A 24,264-nucleotide genomic window follows, 5' to 3' on the forward strand; every position below is an offset into this window, starting at 1 on the left:
AATTGTTCATTAGACTGCTCAGAGTATTTCTAGAAAATGTATCCTTGGTACCACATAGGTCCTCACCATCTCTGTCCTTTCACCCTCTACTACAGGAGGGCCCCTTGAGGAGCAGAGGCAATTCCTGTGGATTTTGACACTCACAAAACCCTCTTTTAACTTGTGAGTTGGGAGAAATAGAGTGAGCTTTTACATTTTTATTGTTTATTTATTTAATTTTTGGTTGTGCCCAAGGCATAGGAAGTTCCCGGGCTAGGGATGGAACCCGTGCCACATCTGTAACCAGAGCCACAGCAGTGACAATGCCAGATCCTTAACCCACTGAGCTAGGAAGGACCTGCACATTTTTATATTTTTAAAGGGTAATTTGTTGTGCATGAGTGGGCTGTCAGACTAAAAGTGAGACCTGATTTAAATCAAGTGCCAAATGTGGTAACCATGGCCATTTAATTGTATTTGAAATCTCCCACAAAACATTCTGGAAAGACAGAATGGGAGTCCTGATCATGGGCTGGGTTTTGCAGGTCAGGTTTCTCTGGCCTGTCGGAGGTTGCATCTAAGCATTACCCAAGGCTGTCCTGCCCACTGAAGTGCTGACGGCAGGCGTGCTGTGCCAGGTGCAAACTCTGAGGAGCAGGTGGGAGGCTCAGAGTGCAGCTTCTGCTGCTCTGGCCTCCCTCTCCTTAGTCTTTCTTGTCAGATTAGAATTTGGAGGCACTGACCCTGAGTCTCTAGGTGGGCTTGCATAATGGGAAGGTTAAGACAGATGCTCCCAAGTCCCCTTTTCTTGAACATCATCCCCTGGAATCCCACCACTCACTGGTTCAGTGGCCCTGGGCAAACATCACAGCTTCTTGGAGCTTCTCTTTTGGCATCCGTAAAGTAGGATATTTGTGCCTGTTGTGTGGGAAGTACTGCAGCCAAGGTGCTCAGTAGTTTGTGTGCCCTTGCTCTGTGAGTGGGCACTTGAGAGGATGTCACTGAAAGAGTTGGTCCTGGTCACATTTTGCTTTTCAATATGCCTTACTGCAGCCTGGCCTTCATCATTTGGGACCCTCTCCATCTGCCTGACCCCTCTGTAAAATGAGGGTGCCCCAGAAACAAAGGCAGGGCCTCTTCAGTGAGGGACTAGCCTGCCCCTTACTTCTGCTCCCCTCCCCTCCCCATGTGAGTTTGTTATTAATGAGTAACCTCTAAAAAAGAAAAATCGAAATGCATTTCTAAGAGGACTCTTCCAATCCTATCTTCAGTGCTGCAGCATCATTATTCCAAAGAACTGGCAGAATCATCCTTTCTTTGTTTAGAATATGGTTTCATCACTTTGAGACAAGTCTGTGAGAAAGGAGGCTTGACCCAATAGCCTAGGGCTGTGCTGGGCTCCAGGGCTCACTTGTTGGCCTTTCTCTTTACGTGATCACCCCTCTTGGGACCTGCCTCCAGTTCATTCCCTGTCAAAAAAAGGAATGGCCTTCTGGGAGGGGGTTTTGGTGTGATTGGATTCTTGTGTGGTCTGGTTGCCTCCTGAAGCCTGGCTGCAATCTTAGAACCAATCGGAAAGCTTTAACAAGTACTGATACCCTGGCGCCACCCCCAAGAAATGCTCATTTTGTTCCTTTTGTGGAGGGGCAATGTGCTTTTATATTATTTTTAGCTTTCTGAGTTGAGTCTCAAGTGATTTGTGTGAGCAAGGCTTGAAAAGAAAGTTGGACAAGCCTTGAAGTTCCTGTTGTGGCTCAGCGATAATGAACCCAAATAGTACCCATGAGGATGCAAGTTCAATCCCTGGCCTCCCTCAGTGGGTTAAGGATCCAGCATTGCTGTAAGCTGCGGTGTAGGTTGCAGATGTAGCTCGGATTCTGCATTGCTGTGGCATAGACTGGCAGCTGTAACTCCTAGCCTGGGAACTTCTATATGCCGCAGGTGCAGCCTTTAAGAAAAAAAAAAAAAAAAAAAAGTTGGACAAGCCAGGCCCGAGGTGGGGCGCGGTCATGACTGGCATTAGCAGCAGAGTAGCTTTGACCTGTTGGAGGCTGGCCTGGGAGAGACTCACTCTACTTTTCTCACAATATCATTTTAATTGATTGTAATAGGGTATTTTATAGCTAGGAAAGCTTGATGATGATCAGGCAGAAACAGCATATCTACCAATATATACAGTGCTTGGGATTCCTTCAAATTAAGAGCTTCTTCCAACAGGGCTGCCCAAGTTCAAATTCTTTCTATGTAACTAGACTTAAAACGACCCCAGTCCACTCTTTTGAATTCTCTCAGAGGTCGCCCGTCTCTCCCTGTCCTGCTGAGGGTGGATTTGATTGTTAACAATGGCCCAGCTACTTGGCACCCAGCCTGGTGAGTAAGACAGCTGAGTAAGAGGGGGAAACAGGGCCTTGGGTCAGAAAAACAGGGATAAAGAGTGGCCAGATTTTCTTATCTGTTCAGAGAAGCCCCAGAACCTGCAACAACTGCAGCCTCTGGACTGTTTTGTGGGCAGTGGCTGTGACATTTATGGGGTGGCAGGTTGTCATCTGAGTGGCAGCACACAGCTTGATGGTTCCTGGGCTTGTGGGTATCTGCTGTATGCATCCAGGCCTGGTGTGACCAGTGTGCTCAGAGGATGTGAAGGGAGCACAGCTGTTGGGTGAAGGCCATGCCCGCCTGCCCTGAGGTGCACCGTACAGAGGCTGGTGCAGGAGTCCCATGGTCACCCTGCTGTTTTTGCTCTGCTGCCTCTGCCAAGTCTACTTCTTGTGCCTCCCTCATGCTCCATGTTCACGTGGGTGTTTGTATCTACCAGGAAGCTGCCATTTATGTCTCTTGGCACTGATGCCAAGAATGGATGGGAACTAAGTGTGATGTAGATACTGCCAGCCCATTTTACAGATGAGGAAAACTGAGGTTTGGGGAGGGTGACATTGTGTGGTGGTAGAATGGGATGTTAACCCACCCTGCCCTCTGTGTTTGTAGGTGTGAAATCCATCTGGTAAATCTGTTAGTTTCAGAAAGAATTTTTTTTTGTCTTTTTGCCATTTCTTGGGCTGCTCTTGCGGCATATGGAGGTTCCCAGGCTAGGGGTCTAATCAGAGCTGTAGCTCCCAGCCTATGCCAGAGCCACAGCAAGGCGGGATCTGAGCCGCGTCTGCAACCTACACCACAGCTCACGGCAACGCCAGATCCTTAACCCTCTGAGCAAGGCCAGGGATCGAACCCGCAACCTCATGGTTCCTAGTCGGATTCGTTAACCACTGAGCCACGACGGGAACTCCAGAAAGAACTTTTTAAGGAGTTCCCCTCATGGCTCAGCAGAAATTAATCCAACTAGGAACCATGAGGTTGCGGGTTCGATCCCTGGCTTTGCTCAGTGGCTTAAGGATTGGTATTGCCGTGAGCTGTGGTGTAGGTCATAGTTGTGGCTCAGATTTGGCGTTGCTGTGGCTCTGGCATAGGCTGGCAGCAACAGCACCGATTAGACCCCCAGCCTGGGAACCTCCATATGCCATGGTGCGGCCCTAAAAGGACAAAAAAAAAAAAAAAAAAAGAAAGAAAGAAAGAAAGAACTTTTTAAAAGACGTCTTGGGAGTTCCTGCTATGGTGCAGCAGGTTAAGGCTCTGGCACTGTCTCTGCAGTGGCATGGCTTGCTGCTGCAAGGCACAGGTTCGATTCCCAGCCTGGTTGATTGGGTTAAAGATCTGGCATAGGTCACAGCTGTGGCTTAGATTTGATCCCTGGCCCTGTATGCTGCAGGTGTGGCCATTAAAAAAAAAAAAAGACAGCTTATATTAGGTACTCAGCTATAATTAAAGTTTCTTCATTTCATAGACTTAGTACATGCTTATTAATTTTAAAGGCCTTGTGCTAGAGACATGGCCTTTAGTTCAGATATCTCAGAGAGAAGAAAAACAGCCAGAGAATGTGTGCTCAGGTCCCTATGGCAGGTTTTAGAGGACAAGACTTCTCACAGTGCCTCCTGGAGAGGTGTGAAGAGCAATCCATTTCATCTGGGATATTGGACGGCTCGAGGCAGAGGTGGCGCTGGAAGGGGCAGAGTCAAGAGACAGGATGTTCTGGGCTGCAGAACTGCTCGGGCAGAGAATGTGGGACGTGCGGAATGTGAGAGTGTCTGGAATCACCCTCCGGCCTCGGAGCTTAGGACTTGCTGAGGCTTGGGTGGACCATAAGATTTGAATAGTTGTGATGCTGGCCAGGTTGTGAAGGACCTTAAAAAGAATATAAAAGGGCTTGGATTTGACTGTCTAGACTTGTGCTCTCTGCCAGCCGCATGTGGCTAGTTAAATGTAAATTAATTAAAAATTAAATAAAATGTGCTGATTAGCACCTTAGTCACACTAACCACATTCATGTGCTCAGTAGTCATGTGTGGCTTGTGGCTACTGTATTGGACAGTACACATAGAAGACATTTTGTTCATCACAGAAAGTTCTGTTGAACAATGATGCTATTAGAGAGGGGTGCTATTGTTTTAAACTATGGCCATGAGGCCAAATCTGGCCTTCTACCTGACTGTAAAGTTTTATCGGAACATAGGTCACATCCATTTATTTCCATATTGTCTGTAGCCACTTTCTAACTAAAACAATAGATTCGAATAGTTGCAGCAGAGCCCTTAAGGCCAGCAAAACCTAAAATAATTTACTATTTGGCCCTTTACTGAAAACATTTGCTGATCCCTGGAATAGACCATGGGAAACAATGGAGGGTATCCAGGCTGGAAGTGACGTAAATGATTGTATGTATAGCCTTGAGAGGCTAACTCAGGCCTCTTAGGTGAAGAAGTGATGGTAGGTACACCAGATTAGTGGGGGGAGACCCATTCACAGAGGCCTTCATGGGTTCCTGTAGGAGATGATTGAGGCCTTGCCCTGGCAGGGATGGTTAGGATCATTCCACTGTTCTGTGGTCCATTTAACAAAACATCCCTCACTGAAGTCCTTTAATGTCTTGGGTGTTAAAATTATGAATTGAGCCAGATTTTTGACTTAGTGTGTCTTAGACCCCTTTGGCTCTCTGAAGACTGCACTCTTTGTCTTTATGTGTAAAATATTATACATGTGATTACAAAGGAAACCAGTCATATTGAAATACACTTAACCAGAAACAAATTTGGGGGGAGTTCCTGTTGTAGCTCAGTGTTAACCCTAATGGTTTTGAGGATGCATGTTCGCCCTCTGGCCTGCCCTGTGGGTTAAGGATGCAGCGTTGCTGTGAGCTGTGGTGTAGGTTTGCAGACTCTGCTCGGATCCCGCATTGCTGTGGTGAAGGCCCACAGCTGCAGCTCCGATTGATCCCTAGCCTGGGAATTTCCATGTGCCGCAGGTGTGGCCCTAAAAAGACAAAAAAGAAGTTGTTTTTGGAGATACTAATAAAGGCACATCTGTATTGAAATATTTAATAACAAAATCTATCCGCAAGTCTAATAGCTACTATAATTTTGATGTAGTGATGAGCATTTTAGGTACTGCCAGCACTAATGTGATGGGAAAAATTTGATTTTGTTGGTGACAAAACCACAGGCGCTTCTAATACACCTGTGTTTTACGGTCTACATTCATAATGGAAAGATTTGCTACATTTGAGTCAGAGGTTACTGAAAACAAAGATTAAACTCTTTCCTATCTCAGTTCATTACCCTTCACCCACCCTGGCCATCCCATCTTTTCCCAGACTTAGGCTATCTGTCATAGGAAGCCATAGGGCAGTTGGGGATGGTGAGCTTGTTTTGCTAAATGTCTTGGGCATTTAGCTTCATAGCAGGTCATTTGAGAAGTTCTGCTTCTGTCTACCTTGTGAGATACTCTTTACAGATCTCTCAACACATGATGCCAAAGGGAAAGCAGCTATGTCAGAGGAGGCTGCATCTTGGCTAAGAGCCAGAGAGAAATGTGGGAGAGGGAGTAAGCTGTGCAAAGAGTCGGAAGGACATGCAGGTTGGGGGTGGATCAGCAGCTGGAGTGTAGGAGAGAAAGGTGGAGGTGCAGGATGAGGACGTACTGGGGAGACAGGCAGCGATGAGCCACAAGGGACCTGTGACCCTGCTGAGGGGTTCAGACTTTGTCCAGAGTTGCTGGGATTTTTTAAGACTCTAGCCCCTGAGCCTGTCTTACCAAATAAAATAAAACAAACCTATCTCTCACTCTACAAAAAGAATGTTTGTGTGTATTTCTATTAAATAATTTGGAAGTTTTAGTTTTGCTTTTGCTTATATTTGTGTTTTGTTATATTATTTGGCTGGGACTGCTCCTTTATTTTACCATTGACTGATTTCTCAGCAGTCATGATGCATATCTGGGAATTCTTGGGATGTGAGCAAACTAACCTGTAACTCATTTTCAAAATGTAATGAAATTTCTGTGAATACCAAAGTAATTTGTAAAGAAGATAAAATGTTAAATGTAGGAATTTAAAAATATTTATTAACTTCAATTTCCTTATTGAAATATAGTTTTATTTACAATGTTGTGTTAGTTTCAGGTATACAGCTAAGTGATTCTGTTACATATACAGTTTTGGATTCTTTCCCATTATAGGTTATTCTAACATGTGGTTTCGTTCCCAGTGTTACACAGTAGGTCTCTGTTGGTTATCTATTTTATATATATAGTAGTATGTATATTTTAATCCCAAACTCCTAATTTATCTACCACCACACCCTTTCTGCTTTGGTAACCATAAGTTTGTTTTCTCTGTTGTTGAGTCTAACTTCCACTTCTTTTTTTTTTTCCATTTCTTTTGATTTTCCTATTTTGATGGACCGATTTCCCCATCTGCCCCTATTCAGCTCTCAAATTGTTCTGAAGCTCCCTGAGAAGGAGCTGTGCCTGAGGGGTATAAGGTGGTCCTGCTGGGACCAGTGGGAAGATTTGGGTAGAGTTTTGATCTATGGGTTTAAATTGGATGGCCAGTAAAGTGGGCCTGACATTAGCTGATGGCTGCTGGGCTGGGAATCCATTCAGAAGTGGCCAGCAGGATTGGGGGAGAGAGGGGTTTTGGTGAGGGAGTATGGTCAAGGGAGACGAAGCTAGCCTGGTAATTGGCCTTTAGGTAGATTTGCTGATTAGTAGTTCTCTGGTAAGTTTGGCTGGTTGGTTGTTAATTGGTTGATTGATGAGTGGGTGGTTGGTGGTTGGGTAGTAGATGGCAGTAGTGTCTTCTGTTCCCTTCCCCCCTTTTCTAGGTACCAGGTTCACACTGATGCTGCAGATAGAGCCTGGGCCCTGTCCCTAGGACACTTACAGTTGACTAAACCTGTATTTGGATCCAGGACTACACAAATGTTTTGAGAGCAGATTTAATTAAGCACCCATGCTGTGTGGCTCATTGTTAATACTGTTACGCCTATGAATATTTTTTTTTTTTTTTGACCACAACCACAGCATGTGGAAATTCCTGGGCCAGGGATCAAACCCATACCACAGCAGCGACACAAGCCGCTACAATGAAAACACCAGATCCTTAACCCGCTGCATCACAGCGGAAGTCCTGAGTATTTTATTCTTTTCCTTTTTCTTTTTCTTCCTTTTTTCTTTTTAGGGCTGTACCCATGGCATATGGAGGTTCCCAGGCTAGGGATCGAATCAGAGCTGTAGCCTCCAGACTATACTACAGCCATAGCAATGCAGGATCTGAGCCACTTCTGCAACCTACACCATAGCTCCGGGCAAGACCGGATCCTTAACCCACTGAGCAAGGCCAAGGATTGCACCCTCATCCTCATGGATATTAGGGGGTTCATTAACCACTGAATCACGACAGGAACTTCTCCTGAGTATTTTATTCTTAAGTAGCACTGGGAATGCTGCTTGGATATGTTTCAGTTATTGCACAAATATTTTTTTACTAACTTTTACTAAGTTCTCCCCTCTCCTCTTCATAGGAAGTTTAGAGCTAAGTGGCAGTTGGGTGGAGGTTCTGGAGGATTCCCCAGCTTAAATAACTCGATAGTCTACTTGCCCACATCAGGACAACTTCTCCTCTTTCTACCGACTTAAGTGATGGTCCAAATTACTGGGTTCCATCTCTGACTCTTGCCACTTGGCAATGCAATGTCTATGTTTTAAGAATTTGACATTAGAAGCTCTAAAGCAAACCCAGAAAGGCGGAGGCTGGTTTTGGCCTGGATTCCTCTAAATCATAACCCATGTTTAAGAATTTATAGTTTTCACAGAAACAATAAGATGTTTCTTAGTGTGTTTTTTTTAGTGAGTTGGTTATCACCAGGGTATCATAAACATGTGGTTAGGGGGTATGCTCTTCTTTAACACCCTTAACCTTTTGAGAACTTGCTTTTATTGCCCTTTATCTGCAAAAATGGTTGTTTCCAAGTAGCAAGGTTCTAGTTTCTTAATCACTGCCACCGAAACAGTTGTAGATTAGAGAAAATCTTAGTGACTTATTTCCTGTTGTTCTTTTGTGTCCCTTGTCTTTCTCCTTCATCCCTACACCTACCAGTTTTACAGAACATGATCTTCCAGCCTATGGGAGTTTTCAGGACAATTGTAGAGATTTGAAGGGCAATTCTAGGTAGGATTACCGAAGTATCTTCTGGACACCACTAGTGAGTGACTTTGAGACAGTATTTAAAATGTTCTCTAGTCCAATAAACTTGGGAAGGTCTGTGTGGCACCCAGGTGTTCTCTTGGAGATTGTCAATGTACATTACCTATTAAAGGCTCTGAGAAATCCTGCAGCCATTTAAAATTGTTCAAGTCCAGGAGTTCCCATTGTGGCTCAGCAGTAATGAACCTGACTAGTATCTGTGAGGACACGGCTTTGATCCCAGTCTTGCTCAGTGGGTTAAGGATCTGGCATTTCCATGAGCTGTGTTATAGGTCGCCGACATGGCTCGGTTCTGGCGTTGTTCTGACTGTTGCATTGGTGGCTGTGGTGTAGGCCAGCAGCTACAGCTCTGATTAGACCCCTGGCCTGGGGACTTCCATATGCTGTGTGTGCAGCCCTAAAAAAGACAAAAAATATAAGAAAAAAAAAATTTTAAGTCCTTATGTCCCCAGCTAAAATCTTTTTGTCTTGGAAATCAGTTCATACCTAGTGCAGTCTTTTCTAAGATGTGGTACTCAAGATGATATGAGGTATTATGCAACATTTAAAAATTTTAACAGTTATATATTTTTGCAAGTAGTTAAAAAGAGCAACTAGTATGTCATTCATTCATTCATTCATTTGGCTAAGGAAAAAAGAAAAAATAGTTGATTTAAGGGAAATAAAACCCTAGTAAATGCCCCAAGTGATCAGAGGATTAGGCCAGGTTTCTGAGTGTGGTTTGGGGGACAAATACTCCTCGGAGCCAAGTTTAGGCAGAGCCAGTGTACTGGCTGAGGCTGGAAGCAGCTTCTTTGATGAAGAATTGGTGATGAAGACATTTGACTGGGCTGTGCGTCTTCAGCAACGGTGGCAGCTGTGTCTGGGGTGATGCCTTAGCTATTTAGCATGTGTCGCTTGCTGGCCCTACACTTGGATACAGTGCCTCAGAAATGTTAGAATGCTTTTCTGTTTTAGCAGCAGAGCTGACCTGCTATGCGCTTAGAGTCTGTTTATCTTACTGCCATGGTCGTTTATCATGGGACAGAGTTCAGGGGCACAGTGATAAATCTCTTTGAGGAGGATGATGTAACCCTCAGCATTTATTTCCTCCTCAGCTTTTGCCAGTTTTGAAAGCCTTTGCAATATCATCATGTCCACGTCTGGGCCTCCTTCTCTGCAGCCCCAGCCTGGTCTCCAGGAGGAACAATCAATGCAGATTCTGGAGTCGGATAGCCTGGATTCGCATCCCCAGTTCTCCTACTTATGAGCTATGTAGGAGAGGCTTAACTTATCTGCCTCTCAGTTTTTTCCTCTGGAAAATGGGCTAACAGTGGTAACTCCTAAGACAGCAGAAAAAAGTCAGTGGAGTGATTGCCCTGGGCCAGGCCTCTAGTCTTCAGGTATAACCAAGTGGCTGGGCCTTTGCCTCATGGCAAGAACACCTGCAGGGTACCAAGGGAGGGATAGAAAGGGATCAGGGAGGTGGGTGGTGATTGGTTTTTCTTCCTATTGTTTTTTTTTTTTTTTTTTTTTTTTGGTTGGCTTGAAAAACATGCCCAAAGGCAACCAGATGACTCCATCTTCTTGCAATGTAATCTTCAGCCTCTTCCACTCCTCCAGTATGCGAGGCAAAGGCCATCTCCTGAGTCATGGAGCTTGCAAGTCTGGGATGGGTGTATCTGGCCGAGGGATGGGAAGGCATTTAGATGGCCACTGTGTGAAAGATGAGCAAAGGAAATCACCAGAAGGACAACCAAGCAAACCTGAAAAGCCCCTTGTATTTGTTGGCTGATCAGCAGTGTTGCCCATAGTGAAGGTCACGTGTGGTGTGAAAAGATGAGAAACCGTCTCCCTCCCTCTCCCCTCATCCCCAGTCCTTCTTCCCAAAAGCAACTGCAGTATTGGTGAACAATTTCTTGTCTCTTTAGAGATTTTCCATGCATCTATAAGCGCAATTATTATCATTCCCCTGACCACCCCTTTACTCAGATTCCAATGTATCATACACATGGCTTTCATTGTTTGATAAACCAGATCACTTTTCCCATATCATTGCCTTTAGATCCCAACAAGCAATTTTGTCCAAATGAAGAGTTCCTTATATATTAATTACTATGCTGCTTTCTCTTGGGGAGTGTTTGCCAAAATTTATTATAAAAGTAGCATATGGAGTTCCTGTTGTGGCACAGCAGAAACGAATCTAACTAGCATCCATGAGGACAGGACGCAGGTTTGATACCTGGCCTCTCTCAGTGGGGTTAAGGATCCGGTTTTGGCATGAGCTGTGGTGTAGATCGCAGATGCGGCTTGGAACCCGTATTGCTGTGGCTGTGATGTAGGCTGTGGCTGCAGCTCAGATTTGACCCCTAGCTTGGGAACCTCCATATGCTGTGGGTGTGGCCCTAAAAAATTATTTTTTTAAATAAAATAAAAGTAGTATATGTAGTTTATTTTTTTAAATTACTTAATGAATTTATTACATTTGTACAATGATCATCATAAGTATATGTAGTTTAAATTAAAAAAAAAATTCTGAGCTCCCACTGTGGCATGGTGGCTTAAGAATCCAACTGCAATGACTTGGGTCACTGTGGAAGTACAAGTTCAGTCCCTGGGCAGGGAACTTCTATATGCTGTGGGTACAGCCATGCCATTAAGAAAAGGTTTGTTTTTTTGTTTGTTTTTTTTTTTTTTTTTCCCAGCACAGGAGCATGTAACAGACAACAACAACAAAAAGAAAGTCTTTTGCCATCACCCTGAGTCTTTTCCCCAGAAAGAGCCAGTAAGCACAGTTTGGTGTGCATGCTTCCAGATCTTTCAGTTCACATGCAGTCAAGCCTTGTCAAAAACAGGATTGCATGAGCTATCCTAAACAGGATTGCTCTTCTACAAATTGTCCTGTTCCCTTAATATATTGTGGAGGCCTGTCTCTGTTGGAACACACATCTTTCTCATTCTTTTTACAGCAGCCTGTTAGTTAGTCTCTTGCATGAATGTTCTGTAACATGTATTTAACCATTTATTTGTGGGAAGGCATTTAAGTTGTTTTCAGTCTCCTCCCTGCCCCCCACATTATGTTATACTAATGAACTGCTTTAATGGTTAAAAGTCACTTTAATACCTAAACCTTTTTCTCCCCCCATTAGAAAAAGAAATCACGTTAGGAAACGTTCTTGAATACTTTGTGCTTCAAATTGAATTTTTTGACCTTGCGTTTAATTTTCTGTCAGCAGTGGCCCAGCCTGGCCCCTGCAGACTTCTCAGGAATCTGCTGGAGGAGTCAGGGTGGCCTGCAGATTTTAGCAAACTGCCAGTTCATTCAGCAGCTCTCTGAGCAAAGAACATCTTGATTCTATCAGACTTAATCCCAGGTCCCCGATGGGCTGGCTCTTGTGGTCGTTTAGCAGATGGAATGCTGTGTTGGAAGGCCGAGTTCTGGGGTATTCGGCTCTGAGCAGTCTTGAACCAGAGTTGAATGGCATTGAATCTTTCACACTGCTATTGGGGCATCGTGAAGTCCCAAGATTGGTGTATTTATAATATTACAGTGACATAATGGTAATTGTAGTAGTCCTTTTTAAAATACTGGCACCCTCATCAGGCAGAATGCTGCCTGCTTTACTCCATTATCTCCACAATGGTCTGCCCGGTGAGGTGAGTCCAGTTTTGATGTTCATCTTACAGATGAGACAGAGAAGGCCAGTGCTCCACCCCAGTCCCACGTCCAGTACATGGCTATGCCTGGGAGGGGAAATGGGCTCACTGACTAACAGTGTCTCTGGCCCCTGGGTCATTTGGCCACCAATTTTTTCAGCAAGCAAACTCCCCTTTGAGTAGGTTCAGTCCTGCCCCTGAGCCCATGTGTTTTACAGGGAGGGGATCGGAGGGGAGTGGGGGCCAACTGGAGGTGTGGAATTAATTCTGAGCTGGCCTGGGCTGAGCTGGCTCTGTTGTGATTGGGTGGCACGTATGTGGGTTGAAGGCCCAATTGTAGGGGTACCAATTTGAGGGTATCTTCAGCTGAACTTAGGACCCAGGTACAGAGAGGAGCTGTGTAGAAAATGTCAATATAGGTAAAGCAGGGACCCTGCCACGGTATCTGTCCTTGGAGAATTTCTTTTCCTCCAACCTCATCCTCTTTCTGTTGGTAATGGTGAGGGCCAGCAGTTATAAATTATTTGGAATTTCCCTCAGCTTGGTTCCCATTCAAGACTTTAAATTGAGAGTTTTGTTCCTTTTATGACCTCACAATCTTTGGGCAGGCTGCCATTTCTCTAACAGGCTCATAGGAGTTGTAACATGAGGTGAGGTATAGGGAGAAAATGCAAGCTGATTTCTCCCCTTGCACACCAAGGAAGTCACCTTGATCTGATTTTGTACCCAGGCTCAACTTTTACAAATTTCCAGTAGAAGGGTGAATACCTATCCTATTCATCATCGTTATTATTTTTAAACTTTTATTCTTAATTATAAAAGGAAAGAAGAACCCTGGGGGACATAGCCTAGCCTGAGAGACAAAAGGCAAAAAGTTGTGTTCTTTTTTTCCCTTCAAAGATCTTCAATGACTTGCCTTGGGGGGGTAACGCTGGTTTTCATTATAATAATACTGTATCTCTTTGTGGAATACTTGAAAGCCAATTTAACGTATTTTCTTACTTAAAAGTGTAATTTGCATTTGGCACAGGGCCTGACTGGCACCCAGTAGGCAGTTAGGAAGTTATTTGTTGGATGCACGAACAGATGAATAGAATAAAGTGAGTTTTCAAGTGCGTGAATGACCCTAATTTCTGTTTCCCAGGGGAAAAGGTAGGTTAACAGGCTTGGGTAAAGCAAGGCAGCATGTATCTTCTCCCATTGCCCTCAGTTTCCCATGCCCAGCAGCTGTACATCTGTAGAGGACCTCCCAGATACAGGGACCGGGCCCTGATCTTCAGGCTCCCCACTTGCTAGGGTACAGTAGAGGCTGAGTAAGGCATGGTTAAGACAAGGGACTGAGATGATCCAGCTCTGACTCCTGCTTGCACCTCCCAGGCCTTGTGCAATCACTTCTGTGCTGTCCCTTTACTATGGTTTCCTCCTGGAGCCTTGGCAGTTTAGGGATGCTGAGAACTCTTGGGGCCCTTCAAAGTTCAGAAGCCCTGCACAGCTACTTACTGGCTGTGGGGGATGGGGATGGGGGTGGGGGGATCCCTATGCTCAGTCTCCTCATCTGTCAAATAAGAGTGCTGACTACTTGCCTTGTGGAGCTGTCCTGACATAATGGGTATTCAGAAGAGGAGAGAGGGTGAGAGCTGGGCCCTGCTATCAGAGAGAACTGGGTTTAAATCCAGGCTCTCCCTCTGTGTCACTTTTGGCAGATGGCTTTGCCTCTGTGCCCCTCTGTTTTCTCATCTATAAAATGGGATTAACTTCAGAAGCCATCCTTATAGGGATGCTGTCTGTTCTGCACATGGCCCAGAAGAACGGTCTGGAAGAGAGAGCTGCTCTTGATGTCAGAAGAGGCACTTAAGAGTCTTTGCCAGGTGTGGTTCCTCCTGCTCTCCCTTGTTCCCTTGTGGGCCTCCCTGGGGACTGTGCACATGTGCACAGGGTGGACAGTGAGCTGAGTTTCAGGTAGGATGGCCTTTCCCCATGACAGGCTGAGCTGGAGTTAAAAGGTGACGAGGCCCTCCGTTCACAGCCAGCGTTTATTATTTCAGCTGGATGTGTTCTCAGAGCTCTCTGGCTGGAAGCTGTGAGTAAGGGACAGACGCCCCCATGCTAAGGCCTCTAGAGCTCACGCTGGGGTTTACCCGTGCCTTCCAGTGGCTGTTGGACTCATGCTCAAGTTCAGGAGTCTCTGGGGCTGTAGTCTTGCTAGTCGGCCCTGGAGAACCATGGGGCAGCAAGGGAATCAGTTAGTACGGGAACCTGCAGCTTTGGGGTCAGAAATCTAGTTCACATGCACTGCTTAGATCATTTAAGAGCATCTTCTCCTTTTTCTTTAACTTTTCTAACAAGGTTAGATTGATTACTTGTTCAAGGATTTCCCACTAACATAGTAAGTAGGAAGAGACTTAGTATATTCTAAGCCCTTGACTACTTGTCTCACTTAGTTCAGTGTGGCTTCATTGCTAGATACACAGTAATTCTCAAAAGCGGCAACTTTTCAAAAGTGGCATTGAAAAGAAAGCACACTGGGTGATGCAAATGCAACTTTTTTTTCTTTTCTTTTTTCTTTTTAGGGCCATACCTGTGGCATATGAAAGTTCCCAGGCTAGGGGTCAAATCGGAAATATAGCTGCTGGCCTACACCACAGCTGTAACAACACGGGATCCAAGCCTCATCTACAACCTACACCACAGCTCACGGCAAGGCCACATCCTTAACACATTGAGCAAGGCCAGGGATCGAACCCTCAACCTCATGGTTCCTAGTCGGATTTGTTTCCGCTGTGCCATGATGGGAACTCCTCCAGCAACTTTTATATAAAGGATATTTCTTAACCAGAAAGGAGGTGTTTGGGATAAATTACAGAGCAGTGCATCATCATAGTATCTATGATCTGAAAGTCTACCAAAAACTCTGTACCAAAATAAGATATTTATGAGATACTTTGTTCTAATTATTCTAGGCAAAAACTGTCCAGCAAGTGAGAGAAGAAGGGAAGGCAAAGTAGAAAATCTGAAGTCTGAGATGATAGGCAAGGAATGTGTTCTGGATCTGTGGACAAAACCAGGGATTTGGGAATGTTTACTCCACTGTATTGTGAAGAAATCCAAGCCACCACTCCTCATTCCATGCCCGTCAGGCATTACTGATCTGCACAGAAATCTTCCTGAGCTCCTCTAGTCCCCCTGCCTTGTACATGACGCATTTTAGCAGTCTTTCTTGTTAAATCCAGATAGGTCCTCAGAATCTTTCTCAACTCATTCAAAATTTCATCTTATGTGCCAACGTGATTTGCCACCGTTAGTCTCTTGTATCATGTCTTGAAAAATTACTGACATGAGTAATTCCTGTTGTGGCTCAGCAGAAATGAATCTGACTAGGATACATTAGGATGCAGGTTCGATCCCTGGCATCATCACTCAGTGGGTTAAGGATCTGGTGTTGCCTTGGGCTGTGGTGTAGATTGCAGATGGCTCAGATCTGACGTTGCTGTGGCTATAGCATAGGTCATCTACAGCTCAGATTTGACCCCTATCCTGGGAACCTCCATATGCCGCAGGTGTGGCCCTAAAAAGACCAAAAAGAAAAAAAAAAAAATTAACATGGAAAGACCTTCCAAATGAATTCTACTAACTGAACACAGTAATGTGTAAAACTTGTTCATTTGAACATCTCCTTTGTCATCCTTGAGTAGTTCATGAGCAAGAAAAGGCATCAGAAATCCAGCTGATCCCAGGGCCCTCATCCACCCTTGTTTGATTGTGCTCTGTATTTTATCTTGCTGTCAGAAATGGGAATAGACCCATGTGACTTCAGGTCTTCACGCCCTGGAACATCCTCTTGTTAGAGTTCCACTGTGACAAAGGGATTTTTAGAAATCTGCCTCTTTCAGTCTTCAGGTTGGTGGGACACCCTATTCTGGGACCCAGCTTCCTTCCGTCACCTCACCTGGCTTCTTTTAGGACAAGTCACAGCTAAGTGACTGTGATGTCAGGAGCTCTGGCTGGCATGGGGGAGGCCCACCCCCTGTCCACTGGTGAGGCAACCACACCCTTGAACTGGGAGGCTGGGGTGGCATGTAGTAAGAAGCCACATGCATGGGAGGAGGGGAGGCAGGGCTTTATTAACTAGAGCCCGCACTTTGCCATGATATCCTTTGGTCATTAGAGGCATGAGTCACCTGGTTCTAAGTCAGTCTGTCTTGTCCTGTTCAGCCCTTGTTGGTCCGAGGTCCTGGAGAGAAGTCCTGAGCAGGGGCTAACCCTTCATCCTGCCCAGGGGTCAAAGTGCACAGTTCATCCTCTGCTGTGTACATGCAAGGACTATTGCACCCTAGAAATGTGACCCCTTGTCTGGGCAGCTGACTGAGGTGGTCCTCCCCATGGCCTCAGGAGCAAGTGGCATCTGGTCTTGGTTTTGACTGAGAAATTGAGGAAAGTAGTCAACTGCCACCTTTCAGTTCAGGGTACCTTCTTGTTTGGACAGCGAGGCAAGCAGTTCAGCCATGGTTTGTTCAGATCCAGAAAGGAGGCAGGATGGAAGGAAACTGCCAGTGTCCATGAGAACTGGCTGTCACTTGGGTGCTGGGCCAGGCCATGGGAGCGCTGCCGTGTGGGGTTACCTAGGGGAAGCCCTGCATGGATGCTGCCACCTCCAACTCACCCAAGCAGTCGGGAACTGCTAGTGCAAACTTTCGGGTCACCACTTGCAACTGCTGAGCTTTTGTTTTCCTTTCTGCCTTTATCTCTTCTGTTTTAGGGTTGACAAAAGCATGTTGAAGTCACTGGTGATAAGGATAATAGTAATGATACCAGCATTTAACAAAAATTAACTGTGTGAAGGTCTGAGTGCTAGAGTTGTGTTAGGCTTAGCCTTCCCAGCAACATGGTGCTCTTATTCTAACAATTTACAGGCACCCAGGGATTGGATGGCTTGGCTAGGGTCCTATAGCCAGCATGGTGGTGCTGAGGCCACACCTGCAGAGTCTGCACCTTAACGACCTGGTCACCTCTCTGCCTGCCACCTGGGCCATATGCTGTTTACCACTGGTGGCACAGAGGTGGCTACAGTCTGGAGCAGTTTAAATTCTGTCTGAAAAGGTCCTGTGTGTGTGCTTTTTTGTATCCACTCAAGCACAGGCAGCACCGCCTCTCTTAGAGCAGTGGAGGTATGAGGGGAGGGAGGGGTACCTGTGTCAGCCTTTTCCCTTAAACAGCCAGGTGTCCAGACTGTGGGGTCAACAGGGAGCAAAACAGCCTATTCCTGCCCTGATGCCTTGAGCAAAGGAGGCAGCCATGGCAAGTGGTTATTTAAGCACACTTGTATTTATAGCAAAAGAGGGAGGGCACACAGCATTGAGGGGGTGCTTCACAAGGGACCTGTTCTAGTTTTGCAGTTAGATGTAGAAGAGACTTTTGCCAGCTGGGGAGACAGTTCCAGGCCAAGTAGGCTGAGCCAGGGATCAAGGACAAGGCAAGGGCAATTGTGATGCTGGGAAGTTGAAGAGGACCAGACCCCAGGTCTAGTGGGCTGCTCTTTGTACCATGTTCTCAATCAGAAAGGTCCTGATAAATTTTCAGTAGTTCTGTGCCCAGGAGGGTCTTTGTTCCTTTCTGTGGGGTCTTAGGCTGTGTCAAGTCTCCTAAACCACCCAGTTCAGAAGTGTCCCCCTTGCACCTGCCTTCCATGTTCTGGGCTCACTACCATGCTGTGGGTCTGCCTCCTCTTAAAACAGGGGAGCAGGGACTTCAGAGACTCACAACCCTCCTAATAAATTACTTGACTCAGAGGAGTGACATATTGTTAATTCATAAGGTATTTCTTACCTTTTGTTTCCTGTTTGCATACAAGTCGGGAATATAGCTTCTGGGCTTCTTGCTCTAGAGATGACTGGCACATGGCAGACATTCAGATATTAGATGGATGAGTAAGGGAGGGAAGGAGGTAATTATGGGCCTGCTGTGTGGTCAGACACTCTTGGAATTCCTAACCCACCTGCTCCTTATAAGCAGCACCATGAAGGCTCTACTATGAACATTCCCATTTGGTACATGAGGAAAAATGAGGCTCCTAGAGGATGAGCAGATAGTTCAGAGTGACTTATTCAATTGAGCTGCTGGTTCCAGAGCCTGTACTTGGAACTACTCTGCCACACTGCCTCTCAGAGGGTAGCAGAGAGAGGGTGGGAGCAGGCATATGGCAGTCTGTTCTCTGGTGGCCAAGTCATAGTACAGAGTATGGCCTTGGTGACTTCTCCCGAAGCACACTGGAAGAGGGTTTCCTGAAACCCCCACCTCTCCTTGATTCCTGCAGCCAGTTGTTGGCTGCTCCTGACCCGGCAGCCAGCTGCATTGTGACCAGTGGATGACCTGCTGTCCTTACCCAGGAGAACAGAAATGAGGGATGGTGTCTACCCAGGCCTCGCCCCCCCCCAACCCTGATACCCTGGCCCCCACCCCTGACACCCAGGCAACAACCAGGAGAGGTGGGTGACACAGTGAACATAGTAGGAGCACGGAAGATTGCCTAAAAGTGTCTGGTTTCCACCCCCATAAATGCATCCCTTCCAGAACGCTGATGTGCTGAAATGACATGAAAACACACCATCCTAGAATTTGCAATAGCTCAAAGTTAGCTTTCTAGCTATTTAAACAACCAAAAAAAAAAGGTCCATTGCCCTCACTTATATGCAACTCGGGCTAATTTTAAGTAGCTACAGAAGGTGCGTGGGGTTTGAGGGTCCGTCTTGTCCAGAGCCAGGACCAGTTATATGGGGATTGTGATTGGCTGCATTTGGGAAGGAGAGACTTGTGGCCAGATTTCCAACCCTCTGACAGTCCAAGCAGATTCTAGGAGGTCGCACAGGCGTGGCGGGCGTTGGCTTATTTTATTCCTGAAAGAGGCTCTCAGTAACTCCGGAGGCGGAATCCTGCCCAGGAGGCTTCCAGCTGACCTGGCCTTTTCCTCCCTGTACGTCTCTGCTCCGTGTTTACACTCGACATAAACTTCACAGAGCGTGCTCATGGCCAAAAGTTCCGTAATCTGCTGTGATGGTTATGCACTGTCACTGTGATGCTGTGTAACGTTTCATTCTCAAGGCACAGGGAGTATCCTTTTGCACGTGGGTGGGAATCGGGGAGGCCTTTTGGGCAAGTGGCCACCTTTTTATTGTTGCAAGAGCTCGGTGAAGCATTTGAACTTTCACCTGTCAAAATCACTTTTGGAATGAGGACCGCTCTCCCTCCAGCTTCTTAGAATAGCAGAACCAGAGTATCATTTATCCCAATGAGACCTTAATGGGGGCTTTCCCTTTTGGACACCCACCTTGAATTCATTGGAAACAGAAGTTCTGGGCATTGTGTATTTCATAAATTTGGCTCAGACTTTTACTGGGTCATATTTCCCCCAAAATCTTTTTGAAAAAGACTCATGTCTCATTCCTTTAAACCAACATGTGTAAGCTGGGTAAAAATAGAGCAAACTGGTTTCATGTTTTGATTTATGGACAAAATCTGCAAGTTTGCATTTGAAAAGCATTTAACACATAACTCAGGAAAGTTTGAGCTTTGCAGACTGATGCTTGCGGCTGGATGATACTTCCTGGCCTGTTTAGATTCTGCCTAGTGCAAGGCCAGACCCGGCCAGGTCCACTCTGCTACCCTACTATCAATAAGCATGTACACACTTTACTTTCTCCCCCGACCCTGCTTCTGAAGACTGCTCTTCTACCTTTAGCATGAATTATAAGGAAACTGGCATGGAAAATTGTTTGACCTGGATTTTTTTTTTTTTTTAAATCTGTTGGTAGGTTAGTAACCCAGTAATCAATAGCACTTGAAAGACAACCTCCATGACAGGACTTCTAATCCAAAAATTTCAGTCATGATCAAGGACTGTCAGCTGGAGAAATGTATGGTTTAGTAGCATGAATTCCTTAGATAGTCGTATTATGTGCAGGGTTCAATGTTTCATCCGCATCACTGTTCCTTTATTGACCACAGGACCTCAGAAGTAGAGCTGGGTTCATGGTTGCACAATCTGGGCTGCTCTGCAGGGTCCCATGCTCAGAAGGGTTCTATGTACTTGGTTAAATGCACTGCTCTTGCCCGTCTTGAAATTCTTAATACTTTTTGGACAAGGAGTCCTGTATTTTCATTTGTCACTGGGCCCCGTGGTGAGTTATGTGGACAGTCCTGCTTAAAAGTTAGTTATACAGGAGTTCCCTTTGTGGCGCAGTGGTTAACGAATCCAACTAGGAACCATGAGGTTGCGGGTTTGATCCCTGGCCTTGCTCAGTGGGTTAAGGATCCAGTGTTGTCGTGAGCTGTGGTGTGGGTCACAGATGCAGCTCGGATCCTGCGTTGCTGTGGCTCTGGTGTAGGCTGGTGGCTACAGCTCCGATTCGACCCCTAGCCTGGGAACCTCCATATGGTGTGGCCCTAGAAAGGGCAAAAAGACAAAAAAAAAAAAAAAAAAAAAAAAAAGTTAGTTATGCAATTCATTATGTAGAATGTCCCTGGGCAGCTTAACTTTGAATAAGGGTTGTTCAAATTTAGTGCCTTACCAGCCAGTTCATGCTGATCTTTACTCTGTCCAGTTTTACATGATCAGGTTTTGTTATGACTGAAACTGCAACCATGAAATTACCTTTGATTTCTGTGGGTTTGGGTGTGGGCTTTAAGATGGTTTTTTTTTTCTCTCTTTCTTTCTTGTAAGAGAGACTAACAATAAACAGGTTGATTTCAAAAAGAAGCCCCCACCCTTTCAGTTTTGAATGGCATGTCATTTACTCCTTATCAGCACGTGAGTATATTTTTCGTGTGGTTGTAGTTGGGTTTCATTAAGTGCAGTTTGACGTGCATTTAACCAACATTAAGGTGGCTTGCGGTGGGAGGGACAGGGCGTGGGGAGTTGCAAGATGAAGAAAGCTCAGTTACTCCCCGTTAGGGACTGACAGCCCTAGAGTGGGGGTGGGAAGCTGAGGGATGAATGGTCCTTGTTATGAGAGGATTCTGGCATGGTACACATAGGCTGGTGGGAGTGGAGGGCACCATCTGTTAGATTTGGCCCTTGAATGATGATCCAGGTCTTGTCCTGCAGGACAAAGGGGTGAAGGCCTTCCCATCACAGGGAATGCAGGACAGGTGGAGAGTTCCAAAGGATTTAACCAAGATGTGCTCCAGGAATGGAGCGAGGTGGGTGGTGGAAAAAAGCAGGCTGGCTGGAGGTTGTGTACCTCTCTCAAGGTGCTGAATGTTTCCAGAGTTTGACTCTGAACAGCAGGGACTATTAGCTAATTGGGAAGCACAGAGGTACCTGACTAGATGGATGGTTCTGGGGATTTGTGAACAATGATTGAGCGTCGTGGCTGTCTAGGGCTCAGAGAAGGGAGGAGGGCTGCATATTTTGGGGGGAGAGTGTAGAAAAGGATTAGGAAGGGAGAGAATTGTGGAATCTGTACCAGGGCTTTGAAAGAGTCTAAGGTGGTTCTGAGCTTGGGGTCCTAGTAGAATGGGAGGTTGCTATAGAGGATGTTTGGTGGGGAAAGGGTGTAGGAAATGGAGAGAGGCAGACAGATAGACACATGTCTTGAATTTTGATGCCCGTTGCTGGAGGATGGAAAGAGAACAGAGAGTCACAGGGACACCAAGGGGAGTAGAAAGAGGAAACCAATGGCAGTGAGAGTCCCAGGAGGGGCAGACCAGATTAGAAAAGGGGTCATGACCTCAGCCAGTCACTTTAGCCTCCTGGCAACACTGCCCAGTTGGATTAGCTTAATGATTAGTGCCTTTCTTTTATGAATGACTAACTTGTCAGAGAAGCAGACATGAACATGACTGATAACACCCAGTATTGGTGAGATTTGAGGGAAACTGTCCTCTTAAACTTGTAGATGGGATGTAAACAGAAACAGCTTTTTATAGGGAAAAGATGTCTAGGACATAGTGATTAGTGAAAAGAAAAATTTCAAGATTAATCATATGGTATATATTCAGGGCAGCAACCGCATACATATATTTGTACACATAATCTGGGAGACTCTATGCTGCCAAGTTAACAGGTGATTATCTCTGGAATGGAACCACCTCTTTTTATGGTCTGTATTTCTGAAATGATTTCTTTAAATTTAAAAAGTTGTTATAGAAAATTTCAAATGCACATAAAAATAGAGACAACAATATATAATGCATTCTTGTGTACTTAGAATCCATTGACAGTGGAATCTTATTTCAACTCTTTGAAGTATTTTGAAGCAAATGCCAGCATTGCAACCTTTCACTCTTAAATAGCTCAATATGGTTTTCTAACAATTGTGGGCTCCACTCACTTTCTTTTTCTTTTTCCTTTTTTTTTGTCTTTTTGCCTTTTCTAGGGCCGCACCCGCAGCATGTGGAGGTTCCCAGGCTAGGGGTCTAATCGGAGCTGTAGCCACTGGCCTATGCCGGAGCCACAGCAACACAGGATCCGAGCCTCGTCTGCAACCTACACCACAGCTCACGGCAACGCCGGATCCTTAACCCACTGAGCAAGGGCAGGGACCGAACCCGCAACCTCATGGTTCCTGGTCAGATTCATTAGCCACTGAGCCACGAAGGGAACTCCTCCACTTACTTTCTTATAAGGAGTATGATTCACTTTGATTCAAACCAGAGGTTTGATGAAACCTGTGTCTCTCTCTGCTTAGACAGCAAAGCCATCGTGGATGGGAACCTAAAGCTCATCTTGGGCCTAGTATGGACGCTGATCCTCCATTACTCCATCTCCATGCCCGTGTGGGAGGATGAAGGGGACGATGATGCCAAGAAGCAGACACCAAAGCAGAGGCTGCTGGGGTGGATTCAGAACAAGATCCCTTACTTGCCCATCACCAACTTCAACCAGAACTGGCAGGACGGCAAAGCCCTGGGAGCCCTGGTAGACAGCTGTGCTCCAGGTAAGTGACCATGACTGCCTAAGCCATCTCTTCCTGGGGGCTGGTGGTGGTGGTGGGGAAATATATGCTCATGTGGACACCTCAACCTCTTTTTTTTTTTTTTTTTTTTTTTTTTGCCACACCTGTAGCACGTGGAAGTTCCCAGGCCAGGGATCAAACCCAAGCCACAGCAGTGACAATGCTGGATTGTTAACCTACTAGGCCACCAGGGAACTCTAAACCTCTTTGTTTTCAGTGGGAAAGCTAGGTTTACTGTGATTGGTGTACTCCTCCTGGTTTTTAGCCCATTGCAAGGTAGCCAAAGGATGGAAAAATGGACCTGTGTGCCTTTCCGATGGCAGTCTTATAGATCCATCCATTGCCTTGTTTGAGCATTGAAGTACTTATCCAAATTCTGAATGAAGGCTTTCATGCTCTGAGTTTAGCCTCCAGACCCTAAGTCTCACTTCTTTCCCAGTTGGTGCCTCATTTCCCATTGGCTTCAGCATATGCTCTATTAGGTGGTTTGGCACAAAAATCTAAAAACATTTACTGAGTGGAAAGTACCCATTTTTATCAACCACTGGATTGACTGTATATGGCTTTCTCCGCCTTTTTCTTTCTGCGTTGCTGTGAAGTAGTGCTTGGTCAGGATCCAACTGGAGCCTTTTCCACCCTTGACAGGCTCCTCTTTTCTGAGATGAATGTACACCAGGGTAGTAATTATTCTCATTGTAGAGTTTAGATCGGTGGAAAGAGTTTGCTGGTATACTCTCAGTAGAAAAACCAGAGCCTTTGTTTATGTGCACCTCCAAAGTTGTTTTGAATTAAAAAACCCTGCTCTAATAATTGTATTTTCCATTTACGGATTGCTCTATATATGCTGGGTACATTAGTATTAAGCATGCTCAACTAGCTGGTGTCAGCTAGATAAGGAAGGAGAGCTGGCTCTAGGCCTCAGTCTGCCTTGAGAACCTGTGAGTTGGTGTTATCCAGAAGTAACTCAAAGCTCAGCATTAGTGAGTTCCCCAGTGCCCTCTTCCTTGCTGCCATGCAAAATCACATATTAGGATGCCTCTTTCCAGTTCTAACCTGGAGATTTTTCCTCCAGTCCTGTACTTGTGTTTACAATGGTTTTGTTTGTTT

The 24,264-nt window shown here is 45.6% G+C and overlaps 1 protein-coding gene and 1 long non-coding RNA gene across 13 annotated transcripts in view; one reads left to right on the forward strand and one right to left on the reverse strand.

Annotated features, from left to right (window-relative positions):
* FLNB (filamin B) overlaps window positions 1-24,264 on the forward strand; it is a 149,085-nt gene that overhangs the window by 34,262 nt on the left and 90,559 nt on the right. For all 12 annotated transcript variants that reach the window (XR_014823393.1, XR_014823394.1, XR_002337597.2 and 9 more), the window contains exon 2: window positions 22,891-23,139. Coding sequence is in view for 6 of the 12 variants with exons in the window: in XM_021069061.2 (XP_020924720.1) it covers window positions 22,891-23,139 (249 nt within the window). In the remaining 6 variants the exon portion in view is untranslated. The remainder of the gene's footprint in view (window positions 1-22,890; window positions 23,140-24,264) is intronic.
* Window positions 14,224-18,560, reverse strand: LOC146397357 (uncharacterized). The gene is made up of 2 exons (XR_014823399.1): window positions 18,032-18,560; window positions 14,224-14,420 (listed from the first exon to the last, which is right to left on the reverse strand). It is a non-coding gene; the product is annotated as an uncharacterized LOC146397357 (long non-coding RNA).

This window comes from Sus scrofa, chromosome 13 (assembly GCF_054392235.1).
Source record: "Sus scrofa isolate SSC_HxYL_T2T_F1_AM1 chromosome 13, Sscrofa_HxYL_maternal_Yorkshire_Landrace_v2.0, whole genome shotgun sequence".
Taxonomy (NCBI): Eukaryota; Metazoa; Chordata; class Mammalia; order Artiodactyla; family Suidae; genus Sus; species Sus scrofa.